We start from the raw sequence: 14,318 nt of genomic DNA, 5'->3' as shown, positions 1-14,318 counted from the left end.
ATACATACATACAAAGATACATACACATACAGATACATACATACACACACACAAACATACATACATACAAACATACACATTAATACATACACAAACATACACACTCATACATAGAGACCTACATACAAAGATACATACACATACAGATACATACATACACACACACAGTCATACACATACACAAACACGCACCATACACGCATACATACATACATATATACATACATACAAAGGTACATACACACATACGTACATATATACATACATACATACATACATTCACAAAAATACATACACAAACATAAACACCCACATACATAGATACATACATACAAAGATACATACACAGACAGATACAAACATACACATACATACATACATACATACATACATACATACTTCCAAAACAGACATACATACAGACATACATACATTCACATAAATATATACATACATACATACTTCCAAAACAGACATACATACAGACATACACACATTCACATAAATATATACACAAACATAACATTCTCACATACATAGATACCTACATACAAAGATTCATACAGATACGGATACATACATACACACACACAAACATAGACACAGACACATCCATACATACAAAGATAAAAACACACATATATACATACATATATATACACACACACACAGACATACACACTCATTTACATAAATACATGAACACAAACACATATATACGTGCATATATAAATACACACAAATGCATACATACACACTCACTTACATACATACATACAAAGATACATACACATACAGATACATACCTACATACACGTATACATACAGACACACACACATACATGCACACATACCAATATACATAATTAAATACGCACATACTTACATACAAACACACATAAAATTATGCATATAAAAATAGATACGTACATGATTATAAACATACATACATACCTACACACATATGTACATATGTACAAAAATATATACACACATGCATATATACCTACAATTATACATATTCACAAAAATATGTACATATACACATATAGACACATAAATACAAACATACATACATACAAAAAATATATAGATTCATATATATGTATGTATATATGTGTATGTATATATGTAGGTTCTGTGTATATTTGAATATGTATAATTGTATGTATGTATATATGCTGTATGAATGCAATTATGGATATGTATGACAGTACGTATGTACATGTATGTATGTATGTATGTATGTATGTATTTGTATGTGTATGTATGTATGGATGTATATATATTTGTGTATTTGCGCATATGTATATATGTGTTTGTATGTATTTGACTATGTGTATTTATACATATATGTACATTTTTTGTATGGACATGTAAATATGTTTGTGTATGTTTGTCTGTTTCTTGATAGGTATGTTTGTATGTATGCATGTACATAAAGGTATGTATATGTATGTATGTAACTGTATGAATCAGTGTATGTATAAATATGTGTTTGTGCATATATATGTATATATGTGTGTATGTGTGTATGTATGTATGTTACCATGTATATATGTATCTAAGTGTGTACATATGTAGGTCTATATGTATGTACATGTATGTATCTATGTACATATATGCATCTTTGAATGTGTACGCATGCATGTATATATATGTATGTGTTTGTATGTATTGGATATACATACATATGTGTGTACATATGTATGTGTATATATTTATATATGTATGTATGTATGTACATATGTATTTAAATTTATGTATGTATAAAAGTATATATACATACATATATGTGAATACATGTATGTATGCATGTATGGATATAAGTATAGGTTTGTATGTACATGTATGTATACATATGTCTGTACATATGTATGTTTATATATTTATATATATATATGTATGAATAATGTATATCTATGTATATGTGTTTATGTGCGTATGTATCTATGTACGTATGAATGTGTTTCTGTATGTATGTATATTTGATGTATGTATGCATGTAAGTAATTACGTATGTCGAATGTGTATATGTGTATATGTATGTACATATGTATTTATATGTATGTATGTATATAAGTATGTATACATACATACATATATGTGAATACATGTATGTATGCATGTATGGATGTAAGTATAGGTTTGTATGTACATGTATGTATACATATGTCTGTACATATGTATGTGTATATATGTTTATATATATGTATCTATATATGTATGTATGTATGAATTATGTATATCTATGTATATGTTTTGATGTGGGTATGTATCTATGTGCGTATGTATGTGTATCTGTATGTATATATATATATTTGGTGTATGGTGTATATTTGGTGTATGTATGCATGTATGTAAATACGTATGTATTTGTGTAAATTCATGTGTTTGTATGTTTGTATATATGTGGGTATGTTTGTATGTATGTATGAATTTATGTGTTCATGTTTTTGTGTGTTTATGCATGTCTGTTAATATGTTTGTATTAATGTATTTATGTATGTGTGTACATACGTATGTATGTGTGCATGCATATGTATGTATGGTATGTACATATTTATGTGTGTTTGTATACATGTATGTATTTGTTTATGTATATACAGTATGTGTGTGTTTATATGAAGGTCTGTATGAAGGCATTTGTGTATGTCTTGTGGATGGATCTATATGTATGTACGTGTGTGTGCATGTATGTATATGTGAGTGTGTGTACAGTATATACATGCATACACACATACATATACATGCATTCATGTAAATGTATACATGCATGCACTGGCAAAAAACATATGATATAATTGATTTTAATGTATATTTATATATACATATTTATTTATATTACATATATTTATGTATATACAGCCTCTGTTTTCATGAAATTAATTTTAAGATATGTATAATATGTAAAATATGTTTAAAAAGATATGTACATACATATAGTGATATTTGAAATACACACATACATGCACATACACACATACATAAAAATACATACCTGTATTGTACATACATAAAAACATTCACACACATACATACATACATACATACTCACACATACATCCATACACATAGGTACATATCTACATGCATACACCCATCTATCCATTTATATATATGTATATATATATATATATATATATATATATATATACACATACATGCATGTAAATATATACCTGCTACATCGACATACAAACGCTCTAAAATTAATATTAAAATTACAGTTGTACTATATTTTATATAGGTTTTCATAAAATGACATTTAAAATGTGTATAATACACACACACACGCACACACAACCAAACACACACACACATAAACAAACACCTCTGTGTAGAGGAAACTCCATTTCTAGACCTGAGTGTATTTTCGGAGGCTGCTGGTTTGCATTAATCCTGTTGTCGGGGTAACGAACCCCCAACAGATATTCTCCAGGTGGAAACAGCAGCAGAACGCAGGGATTCACTGTCATTCTGAAGGTTCTAGGGATCATGTGAGCCGGCAGGTGGAGGGCGGCCGGCCTGCGGTCATGACGGGAGGCTCCGGGCCTCCGACACCGCTGATTTCTCGCTTGATTTTCAAAATAGTCTAACGCAAGGAGGACACACCGGAGGAGCTCCTTCAGGTGACCGAGCACCTGACGCTACACCAAAACATCCGGTCGGGCCGATTCGACCTGCAAAACCTGTTCTTCTCCCTCAAGGTGGAGGCGGGCGATCCACTTACCTGCTGCACAACATGCAGCCTCTGCCCCCAACCCTTGGTCTCACCTGAGGCTGAAGGGGTGAACACTGGCGCCACCTGCTGGCCGGCATGGGTACTGCAGGGCTGGAGGGACCTTCTCGGCTCCTGCAAAGAACCGGAGAAAAACATAATATAGATAATATAGATAATACAATAATACAATATAGATAATACATTTTTTTTATAGATTTTGAAATGTGTGGTTTTAAAAAGAATCAAGCCACAAATGCACTTTTCTGTTATAAATTAATTTAAATGTATGACATACTTTATATGACAGAACAAATAGATATACATCAACATAAACATGCTTTTATATGTACATCTGTAAAGTTACATACATCTTTTATGTCTGTATGCACATATAATACACCACATATTTATACATCTATACATACATTCATACATATACACAAACACATATAAGTATACATATACATTTACATATGTACATATAATCATATAAATATGCATGTAATTTGTATGTATATATATGAATGCATATATACATACAAACATATTTATATTCACATACATGTAAATATACATACGGCGTATACATATAGACATATATGTATGTAGATACATTCATGTGAATACATATTTAAATCTATATGTGTATGAGTATATAAACATGTGGATTTTTGTGTATATGTTTGTTCATATCTATTTGTGTGTATATGTATGTATTCTTCTATATATTTATACAGTTTTAGATATGCATATCTTTGTATGATTGCATTAAGAATGTCGGTATGTTTGTAATATTTATGTATGTATACTTATTTGTATGTATGTTTAAGTATGGATATATGAACATATGTATGGATGTAACCATGACAATATGTGAATGTTTACATGTTTACATATGTAAATATATAAACACGCACATGCCTATACAGAAACACACACACACACACACACACACACACACACACACACACACACACACACACACACACACACACACACACTCACACATTTATATATATTTACACCTATAACTGTCTCAAATATTTTGTCTTTCACTCTCTATACATACATACATACATACACATATGCATAAATATAAATATATATATATATATAATTTTTATATGACATATTTATTCACTTATCTATATCATTTACAAATTTCTGTTTACGTTTTTTTCCGATCACATTTTCATTTTGACAGAAAACTATGATATAAGATAATTAATTTGGTACCGTATTTGGTTCTTATTTTATATTTTGTTTTCCATACATCAACCTTGATTTAGTTTAGTATTTTGTTGACACAGAATCCAAATTTTCTTTATTCTCAATTATTATATTTGGGCAATTTTTGCATTTTGGATGCAATTCTATTTATTTAAATCACAATGTTTTGGCCACAAGCCCATATATATTTCAATTTAAAAAAAATCAGTTTTGATTCAGATAAAAAAGGGATTTATTTATCAACAAAAACAGAACTATTTTAAGTTCAAAATATTCCATTCACGTAAATAAAATGAATTTTGTTTTTGATATTATTTAAACATTTATTTTCCTAATTAGTTAATGATGCATTTTTCTTTAAACATATTATCTATATTCATTTTTTAAATTCATATTTTAGCACCCAAAGCAGCTGTTTTTTCACGACTCTTCCAGAACCATTAGACATTTAATGTCGCAGTGGATCGACTTTAAATATTGCGAAAATGTCAAAACTGCAAAAGTAAAACATTGAAAAAAAAAAACACTTATTACAACTTAAATCGTGTAATCAATATCAAACTTCACCAGATATTATAAGACTACACGGTTACACAACTATTATTACCGTGCAGTTGTTATTACAAACCTGGGAGTTGCACTTTCCCGACGCTGCAAAGGGGAACTTGCTGAAAACAAGACATTAAACTGTAATTAGCCAACCGTTACACTTGAATTTTTTGTTGATCGATCCTCAAAATATCGCAATAAAGAAGTGGTTTATTCTGAAACATGAGGAGGTGCCACCTGGAGAGGAAGGTTGTGTCCGCTGGAGGAGGGCGGGGGATTTTCAGCAACATCCAGGAGCGCTTTACTCAGGCAATTTGGGATTTGGTCGGGCCGGTGCTTCAGATTAGGCCGGTTTGGGAAATAGCTGATGGAAGCAGCCGGCGGCGGAGGAAATCACCGCCAGGCAGGATTTGGAAGGGAAATAGCTGCATAGGTTACCTGCTTGTGTGTGTGTGTGTGTGTGTTCCTCACCGTGGCTGAGCTGCTTTCCCCCCTTGAGACGTTTCCTAGAAGAGGATGAGAATAAGTGCCTTGCTGCCCGCCGGACGTTCTCAGGTGTTCAGCGTCCGAGCGGCCGTTCTCTGCAGGGGTCGATGTCAAGGTCGGGGATTCCAGAAAGCCCTCCTTTTTAGGATTTTGTGGACTTTACCTGGAGGAACCCCACGCAGACACGGGAATCCAGCCATGGACCTTTTAGCTGTGAGGCGTCGGCGGTAGCCCAACTTTATTATCTGATTTCCTTCTATAACCCTAATTAATTATAATAATTCAACCTGGATGGCGTTAAGGAATCAAAGTGCTTTCCTCTGTTTTGGTTGAGCAGTGACAAATGTCACATTCCACGGGTATGAAATACATCACAAAAAGTCGTATGTATGTCATTTAGATGACATATAATTTCACTCCTGTGGCAAATTTCGTTTTTCATATTTATACACCATTTTAGTGACATACATCATGCATCATCCTGATATAACAGCTTATTACATTCATTAAAAAAAAAAAAACAAAACTATCCTTCTGTTTGCTTAAGAGTAATCTGTTACTCAGATAATCTGTAATTTAATTTGAAGGGTGTTTTACATGAAAATATTAGAAAAGAAAAACACACCAAGCTTGCTGGCCAGTTAGGGCTGGATCAAAAAAAAAGTTAGTTTTGAAAAACTCTGCACACCAAAAAAAAATGTTCCAAAAAGATGATTTATTTTACATATCACACAAATCACTCGAGCAAAAAATAGGCTCTTCCTCAGATAATATGAACACATATCTCAAGTAAGCACCTGAGGAAGAGTCTTTTTTTTGCTTTAAAAAAAGAGCATGCATGCAAGCATAGGTGTTTTGTGTGATATGTAAATTAAATAATTTTTTTTGCAGATTTACAGATTTTTTCAAAACTCTTACGTAAAAATGTTACCATTAAGAAAAAAAAAAAATAATAATGGCTATTTGGCGCCATCTAGTGGTCAAAGTGATGTACTGCAGGGTGGAGGAGGAAGCTCTCCCAGGTGGAGGTGATGAAGGCTTGCAGGACTGATCGGTGCAAGAATCCCCCCGAATACCGATCAATACCAATCGAGGTAATAACGGCCCGACGACGAGGTTAGTACACATTTTTTAATAACATGGCACGATTTACATAACACATGTTTAAATGAGGAGCATGCTGAAGATTCAGTCGCTTCGGTTTTGTTTTTTTTTTTTTTTCCGTCTCGGTTTTTGTACATGATCTAGAAAGACTTCATCTTTTATTTTCTCCCTCCCCCCTGCCCGCCCGCCGAACCCTCCCTCCCTCCCCCCCCCCCCCCCCCCCCCCCCCCCCCGACCCCCCCAAGCCCCTCTGTACACGGTAAACAGCAAAAGAAGGGGAAAAAACAAATCGTCTTGCAACACGCGTCGACTAACCACTATGGCTCCGGTGGACATCTTTATGTCGGATTAAAAAAACACTGCACAACATGATCACAGAGTTCGAAGCGCACGACTAAACCCTCCGGTGGACTACTAAAATAGATCTCTCCTTAGAAACGCCGTCCGCACATCAGACTTGCCTTTTTTTTTTTTTCTCTTTTTTTTTGGACTTTTGTAAGGTAACAACGAGGAGAAGCACTTGAATACACCGTTTAGCCAACAGGACCTAATTTCCAAAACATGTACTTTACACTCCGTCTGTGAGGGGGTAAGGGTGGCGGGGCGAGCGTGTGTGTGTGTGTGTGTGTGTGTGTGTGTGAGTGTGTGTTTCCGGCGCTGCATTCTAACCCCTGCGAACCGGCCTAGAAAAGGGAGGAGCTCGGGAAAGAGTGCAGCTTCAGGTCATTGTGGGCGGAGGGAGAAGGTCTGGGTGGAGAGAGGACACCCAGGTTGTCGTTGCATAGTTGAACAGGAGGTGGGTGGCGTGGGCGTGGGCGTGGGCGTGGGCGTGGGCGTGGGCGTGGGCGTGGGGGGGCTCTGGTTCTAATCAGCTGCGTCACCCGAAAAAAGTTGCAAAAAGAAAAGCACATTCCGACTCACGGCCTAAATACTTCTCTATTTACATTTTTCTTCAAATTAAAGCTTTCAAAGCACCTTTTTGCATATTTGCACGGCCGCCGGCGTGGATCCACGCTATATCTACACCTTGCTGAGGTACCTGCAGGTTCGCAAAGCCGTCCCTCCCGCGTCGCTCCGCCGCACGGAGGAAGGGACGTGCGCGACGAGACAAAAAAAAAAAAAAACAAACAAAAAAAAAAAAGAAGAAGAAGCCGCGGCGAAACCGGACGAGGAGAAGTTTTCTGGAGAATCCATCGGGGGTTTATCTGTGGTTCCGAGGTTGTTGCCTTTGCTGTTTTTTATACAAAAAGAAGGAAGGGGTTGGCGCCCGTATAAGTTATTCACAGCTATGTTACAGCCGGCGCCGGGAGCCGAGCGCCGGGTGAGTTCTGGCGCTCCGAAGGCGCCGCTCACCGCGCCTCGATGTCCTTGTGAGCCGGTCTGTCTCTGATGTCCGTGGCCAGCGGGGTAGTCCGTCTGGGGGAGCCCGGCCGGGCGCCCAGCGTGGGGATGAGCGGCGGCGGGGCGCTCAGGGAGGCGGTCGGGGGTGTTTTGTTTAGGATACCGTTCTGATGGGCGGCGGCGGCGGCGGCGGCGGCTGCTGCGGCGGCGGCGGCCGCGGCGGACGGGCTCACCCTGGCGTAGTGCATGCCCGGCAGTCCGGGCGCCATCAGGCCCTGGGCGTGGTGGGGTAGGTGTCCGTCCAGGACGGCGTGGTGCATGGCCGGGTGCAGGCGCCCGTGCTCGTAGTCCTCCCGCAGCATGTTGAGGCGCTCGCGCTCCTCCAGCTGAGCGCGCTCGTGCTCCCGCCGCTGCTCCAGCGCCAGCGGGTGGGCGTGCTCGCGGTTGAAGTCGTGCGGCTCGCGGTCCCTGTAAGAGCGCTCGGCCTCGTAGAGCCGCGGCGCCGCCAGCCGGTGCAGGGGGTCGTTCCTTAGCAACAGGTCCCGGGCCAGAGGGTCCCGCCGGTGGATCTCCAGGCCCCGGTACGGGTCCCGCATGGGGTCCCAGTGGAAGGCGGGGTAGGGGAAACGGTCGGCGCCGGGGAGCGGGCTGATGCCCATGAAGGGCGCCACCACTCGCGTCCTCTCCAGGCCGCCGATGCTGTTGATGGGATGAACTCCCGCCATGCCCATGGGCACCGGCATGGAGGAGGGCGGGTGGAGGTTGGGTTGGGGCGGCGCCGGATGCTCGTTGGCCCGTTCGGCGGGTCCGTCCTGCTCCTCCTTCCTCTCCTCCTTCACCTTCACCTCGGCGCTCTTCTTCTGGTGCTCGTACGCCAGCTCGCCCTTCTTGTCCATCAGCTCCCGGCTCAGGCCGCCGTTGGGCCGCTCCAAGCCGGCCTGCCGGATGTAGGGCGACGCCGCGCCCCGGCCCGGCGCCTTGTCCTCCGACAGCCGCCCGTCGTGGATCACCGGCGCGTCCTTCTCGCCGTGCTGGCCGTCTTTGAGCTTGAGCTCGTCGGCGCCGCCGTCCTTCCACGAGTCGGGCGGCTCCCGCTCCTTGACCTTGTTCTCCTTGTCCCTCTGGAGGTCCACGCCGGCCGGGCCCAGGTGGTTCCTGTGGTGCTCGGCGGGGCGGCCGTGGCCCAGAAGGCCCACCGGGTTGCCGGGGACCGGCGACGGATGGCTCTGGTGGCGCTTTTCGACGGACTCCCTGCGGACGCCGCGGAAACGTTCAATCGGGCGCTGCTCCTCCGCCGCCGTAACCGCGGTCGCGCCGACGGATCCGATCACCCACCTGTCCTTGTCCTCCTTCCCGACCGGCGGGTCCCGTTTGTCCGAGTCCCTCTCGTGCGAGCTGGCCGAGGCGCTCCTCTCCGAGTCGCCCGGTTTCAACCAGGGCGGCGGCGTGGGGAAGGAGGGAGGCGTGCGGTGGAGGCGGTTCCAAGGCTCCTGGTGGCCGCCGTTGCCGCCGCCGGCGCCGCCTCCGCCGAAGTGCTGCTGTGCGTTGGGGCCGTCTTTGTGGCCGAACACGGAGTTGGCCGCTGTTAGGGATTCAACACGCGGAAAGAGCAGAGGGACGCAAGTTAAATGCCAATCTCGGCAAAGATGTCGGCAGAAGATGAGCGGAGGAGGAGAAGGAAGGTTGACAAGGGGCGGAGGAGAAGGTGGTAGAGAAGATGGAGGTTGAAGAGGTTTAGGAGGTGGAGGACATGGATGAAGAGGTGGAGATGCAAGAGGAGGTGGAGCCACGTGCACGAGGCTGACACTCACTTAGTGCAGGGTTTCCCAGGCCGCCGAAGGCCGAGGAGCTGAGGGAGCCGAGACCTCCGAAGGACGACGGCCTGCTGAAGGGTTCTGTGAGGAGACACCAGAGGTTTCATATCTCCGGACCGTTCATTCGTTCGAATCCACACATCTGGACGACGTCGGGTCTCCGATGGACCTCCCGCATGCGTTTGGAAAGCGGGAGGAACCCGGAGAACCCAGAGGAACCCCGAGGAGATCGGGTCCTACCTAGGTGAGCTGCCGGGGTGAGGAAGTTTCCGGGGTGGTGGGGCGGGTGACCAAAGGGACCTGCTGATGGATGGGTCGGACCTGAGGAGAGGAGAAGGATGGAGACACAACAGAGGTTAGAGGAGATCCTACTGAGAAGCTTCTTCTTCTATTCCTACCTTCTGGGGTCTCCATCGCCAATCATCTCACACCTACTAACTTCCTGCCCTCTTTCCCTCCATGTATGAACCTCCTCTCTGGTCTTCACCACCTCCTCCTCCTCCTCGGCGCATCTCGATGTGACTTTATCTCCAGAACATCTAACATGTGCTGTCCTCCTGATGGACTCCTTCCTGATCCTCTCCATCCTCCCTCTCCCTTCTTCTCCACCTTTCTGTTCCACCTCGCTGTTCCTCTTGGGTTCCTCTCATTCACATCCAGGTCTTCTGCTCACCTTCTCCTCCTCCTTAGGAGGATACCTCCTCCCACTCTCACTGGAGACTGCAACTTCATCTCAAGGGATGAACTGGTGGCGGTGTTAGCTTTTAAACCGCTAACCGCTAACACCTAGAGCAGGGGTGCCAAACATACGGCCCGCGGGCCGGAACCGGCCCGCAAGGGGATTCAACCAGGCCCGCAGGATAATTTGAAAATGAAAAAATGCTTAAAAGACAAGGATTTATTTTTTTTTAATTAAGTGCAATTGGAGAATTTTCCGCTAGGAGGCGCACTATTTTGGTCAGAGTAGTCGACAATCCGCATCACTGAGACGGACCAATCAGCAGACGTTATCAATGCACCACCTGCTGCTTGTTATGACATTGTTTCTACCCTGTTCTCTAGCTCCTGCTACGCCCTCATTAGCCAAAATGTCGTTATCAAAACAGAGAAAAGTAGTTAAAAAGTGTAGAATTTTCAAAGAAAAAATGACGACGTCAACCTTTGTGCTTAGCGTGTTTGCAACAAGTTTCGGTATTTTAGGAATATAATATTCGGCGCCGCTACGAGACTCATCACCGCGAAAAATATGACAGCTTGTAAAGAAACTGAGAAGAGATAAGATCAACCAATCGCTGGCAGGTCTGAGGAAACAGCGTCCACTTTCACCCAGAGCTGAGAAATCAGAGAAGCAGCGGTAAAAGCCAGCTAGCTAATTGCTAGCGAATATGTGCAATTTAAAGTTAAGTCACCAGCTTCACTACAAACTAGTATGTTGGAATTCTACTGTTCATGCAACTCCATACATTTTCAGTATGTATTGTATGTGTTTGCATGTGTCATGGATGAAGTTTACACATTTACAGGGGAATACTTTCTTCCTTACACATTTAATAGCACTCTTTTTAGTTTGGAGGGTGAAGGCAGGGATTCAATTTAGATTTTATATGCACGTGTGTAAATGGTTTAAAAATCCCTTTCTTTATAAGTCTCATTTAATCTTAAAGTGCATTACTATATTTTTCAATACCAATTTCTTGTTAAAGTTTTGTGCCTTTGTACAATCAGTGGGATCACATGATCACATGATTGCAATGCAAACATGTGAATGATAGAAGTAAATTGCACTTTTGTCTAAGGAAATATGAGGTGTTTCACGAAATGTTTTGTAAAAGGATTGGTCATTAAATTCCAAGATTTTCTAATGTCCTTGTACTTCTTTACACCAAAACAGAGGAAAGACATGATATTTTGGTTATTTATTGTTGAGTATGCTATTATTTTAATGGTCCGGCCCACTTGACATCTACCGAGGCCGTATGTGGCCCGCCATGAGAAATGAGTTTGACACCCCTGACCTAGAGGGATTAGCGACGCTGCGGCTAAGGCTAACGAAGCTAACGTCAACCCCGGAGAGGCGGCGTCTTTTAATACCGACTTTGCGGTCGCGTTTCCGGGAGGCGAAACCCACAAAGCCGGCACCGATCCACGCGATCGGCCGATCACTCACCTGCGGCGGAGAAGAGCGTGGCGGGCCGAGCCAGGTCGCTGGGGTGATGGATGGCGCCGAAGAGGCTGGGGCCCGGGGGTCGACTCAGGAACTCGGGCTTGAGGCCGAAGTCGAGCTTGTGGGGGTCGACCTGCATCTGCTGCTGGAGGACGGCAGGCGGACGGGCGGGAACACATTTAAAAAACACCTTCGGAGAACCAAGAATTCCCCACGGGGCGGCGGATGAGTCCTCACCTTTACTTTCTGTTGGTGGTGGTAGATCTGCCAGGCGATGTGCACGTGCATGGCGCACCATTTGCCCGGTTTCTGTAAGCAGAAGACAGAACTTCGCTGATGAGTCGGTGATGAGCTCGGAGACGGCGGTGTTGGCAAGCGGCCACCAGGGGGCGCCACCCGCTACGCATCACTTAGCATTAGGGCTCCCATTTAGCGACGAATCTGGAGAAGCGGCTATTTTCAAACCTGATTCCTCAGTTACAAAATGTGGGAAATAGTTGCCGTATTTTTCGCACTATAAGGCGCACTTAAAAGCCTTAACTTTTCTCAAAATGCTCTTTATAATCTGTGTGAATTCTTGTTGTGCTTACTGACTCCCAACCAAATATCCGTCAAAATGTTTTAGTGCGACTTCGGGAAACGACGAAGCCGCGCCGCTCGATTGGTTATCGGACCTTTCCCACCTGACACAGGAAGGTCGTATTAAAATGGTTGGATACGGGTCGCATCTTCAGATAACTAATTATGTAGTGCTGGAATACAACGTTGTTCCAACATCACGCTAACTTTAGCTGTCCGCTATCGCTGGTGACGACAAACCAATCAGAGAACAGTACATAGTTCGCTTACCATTTCTTATCATAGCGCTACGTGCTGTGCTTCAACATAATGTTACTGTACATTTGTGTGTACGAGACGTGCTAATGAAGGCTATCATTCACGCAGAAGACGATGGGAATAGAGCAGAACATGAATGAATCAATGGGACGCAAGCAGATAAATGGCGCTGAGTAAAGAAAACCAAACAGTTTCCGAGGGAACGAAGCCAGACGAAGAAAGATCGACTAATATGACTTTTGTTATTATCATGTACGTTAGGTTTAGATATAGAATGTTGACAACAAGACGCTCTACGTTTGGCGCAAAATGGCAACATTCTTAAATCGAGGAAACGTTCGCGCATTAGGAGTGAGGATGGGTTCAGCAACGAGGTGGGAGCGAACGCCGGCCTGACCTCTACCTGCACTCAGGGTCAAAAGGGGGCGGAGCCTATCCCTGCCGCCATTGGGCGAGAGGTGGACCACATTTGGTCAATTCAGGGTCTCCGTTGAACCTCCTGCATGTTTTTGGACTGTGGGAGGAACCTGGAGAACCCTGAGGAACCGCATGAACAAAGAAAGTCTCTACACAGAACGAGGAATCCAACCAGGGACCTTCTCGCTGTGAGCCAGAGGCTCCAACCACTGCAACCTTCATCTATATATATAAAAACTTAGAATATCTTCTTCTTCTGGTTTTCCCTTCAGGGATCTCCACAGCGAATCCACCTTCCAGAGCATACCTCCACCTCTCTAGATGTTCTTCAACCTGTTCCCTGCTTCCACCACAGATCACCATGTCATCTGCAAACATCTGCAACCTCCATGGAGGTTCCTGTCTAACCTCAGCCTGTCCATCACCACTGCAAACCAGATAAAAACATACATATATGTGGATATAAATTAAACATATGGCCTTGTTGCTCTTTCAGTGATGGTCCTGTTTAATCGTTGCCCCGGTAACAGTGTGTTTGTGTGTGTGTGTGTGTGTGTGTGTGTGTGTGTGTGTGTGACTCACCCTGAGAATGGGCCGAAACGGATCCGTTAGCTGCAGGAGACAAAAGATGGGGAGGCAGGAGAATCCAATC

At 43.1% G+C, this 14,318-nt stretch overlaps 1 protein-coding gene across 6 annotated transcripts in view; it reads right to left on the bottom strand.

The window, feature by feature from the left end:
• Window positions 1-7,342: 7,342 nt before the first annotated feature.
• auts2a (activator of transcription and developmental regulator AUTS2 a) overlaps window positions 7,343-14,318 on the bottom strand; it is a 435,895-nt gene continuing 428,919 nt past the window's right edge. For 5 of the 6 annotated variants that reach the window (XM_086160358.1, XM_086160360.1, XM_086160362.1 and 2 more), the window contains 7 exons: window positions 14,249-14,278; window positions 12,650-12,721; window positions 12,416-12,557; window positions 10,489-10,569; window positions 10,246-10,329; window positions 9,770-10,028; window positions 7,343-9,685 (listed from right to left, as the gene is read on the bottom strand). In XM_086160358.1, coding sequence (XP_086016484.1) covers window positions 8,443-9,685; window positions 9,770-10,028; window positions 10,246-10,329; window positions 10,489-10,569; window positions 12,416-12,557; window positions 12,650-12,721; window positions 14,249-14,278 — 1,911 coding nt within the window. In that variant the 3' untranslated portion in view covers window positions 7,343-8,442. The remainder of the gene's footprint in view (window positions 9,686-9,769; window positions 10,029-10,245; window positions 10,330-10,488; window positions 10,570-12,415; window positions 12,558-12,649; window positions 12,722-14,248; window positions 14,279-14,318) is intronic. The other variant, XM_086160359.1, reaches the window with a different exon arrangement.

The sequence above is a fragment of the Fistularia commersonii genome, chromosome 15, assembly GCF_037954325.1.
Source record: "Fistularia commersonii isolate RoL2024-O1a breed Wild chromosome 15, RoL_Fcom_v1.0, whole genome shotgun sequence".
Classification (NCBI taxonomy): domain Eukaryota; kingdom Metazoa; phylum Chordata; class Actinopteri; order Syngnathiformes; family Fistulariidae; genus Fistularia; species Fistularia commersonii.
The sequence above is the reverse complement of the archived record's forward strand: the minus strand, read 5'-3'. Positions and strand labels throughout refer to the sequence as shown.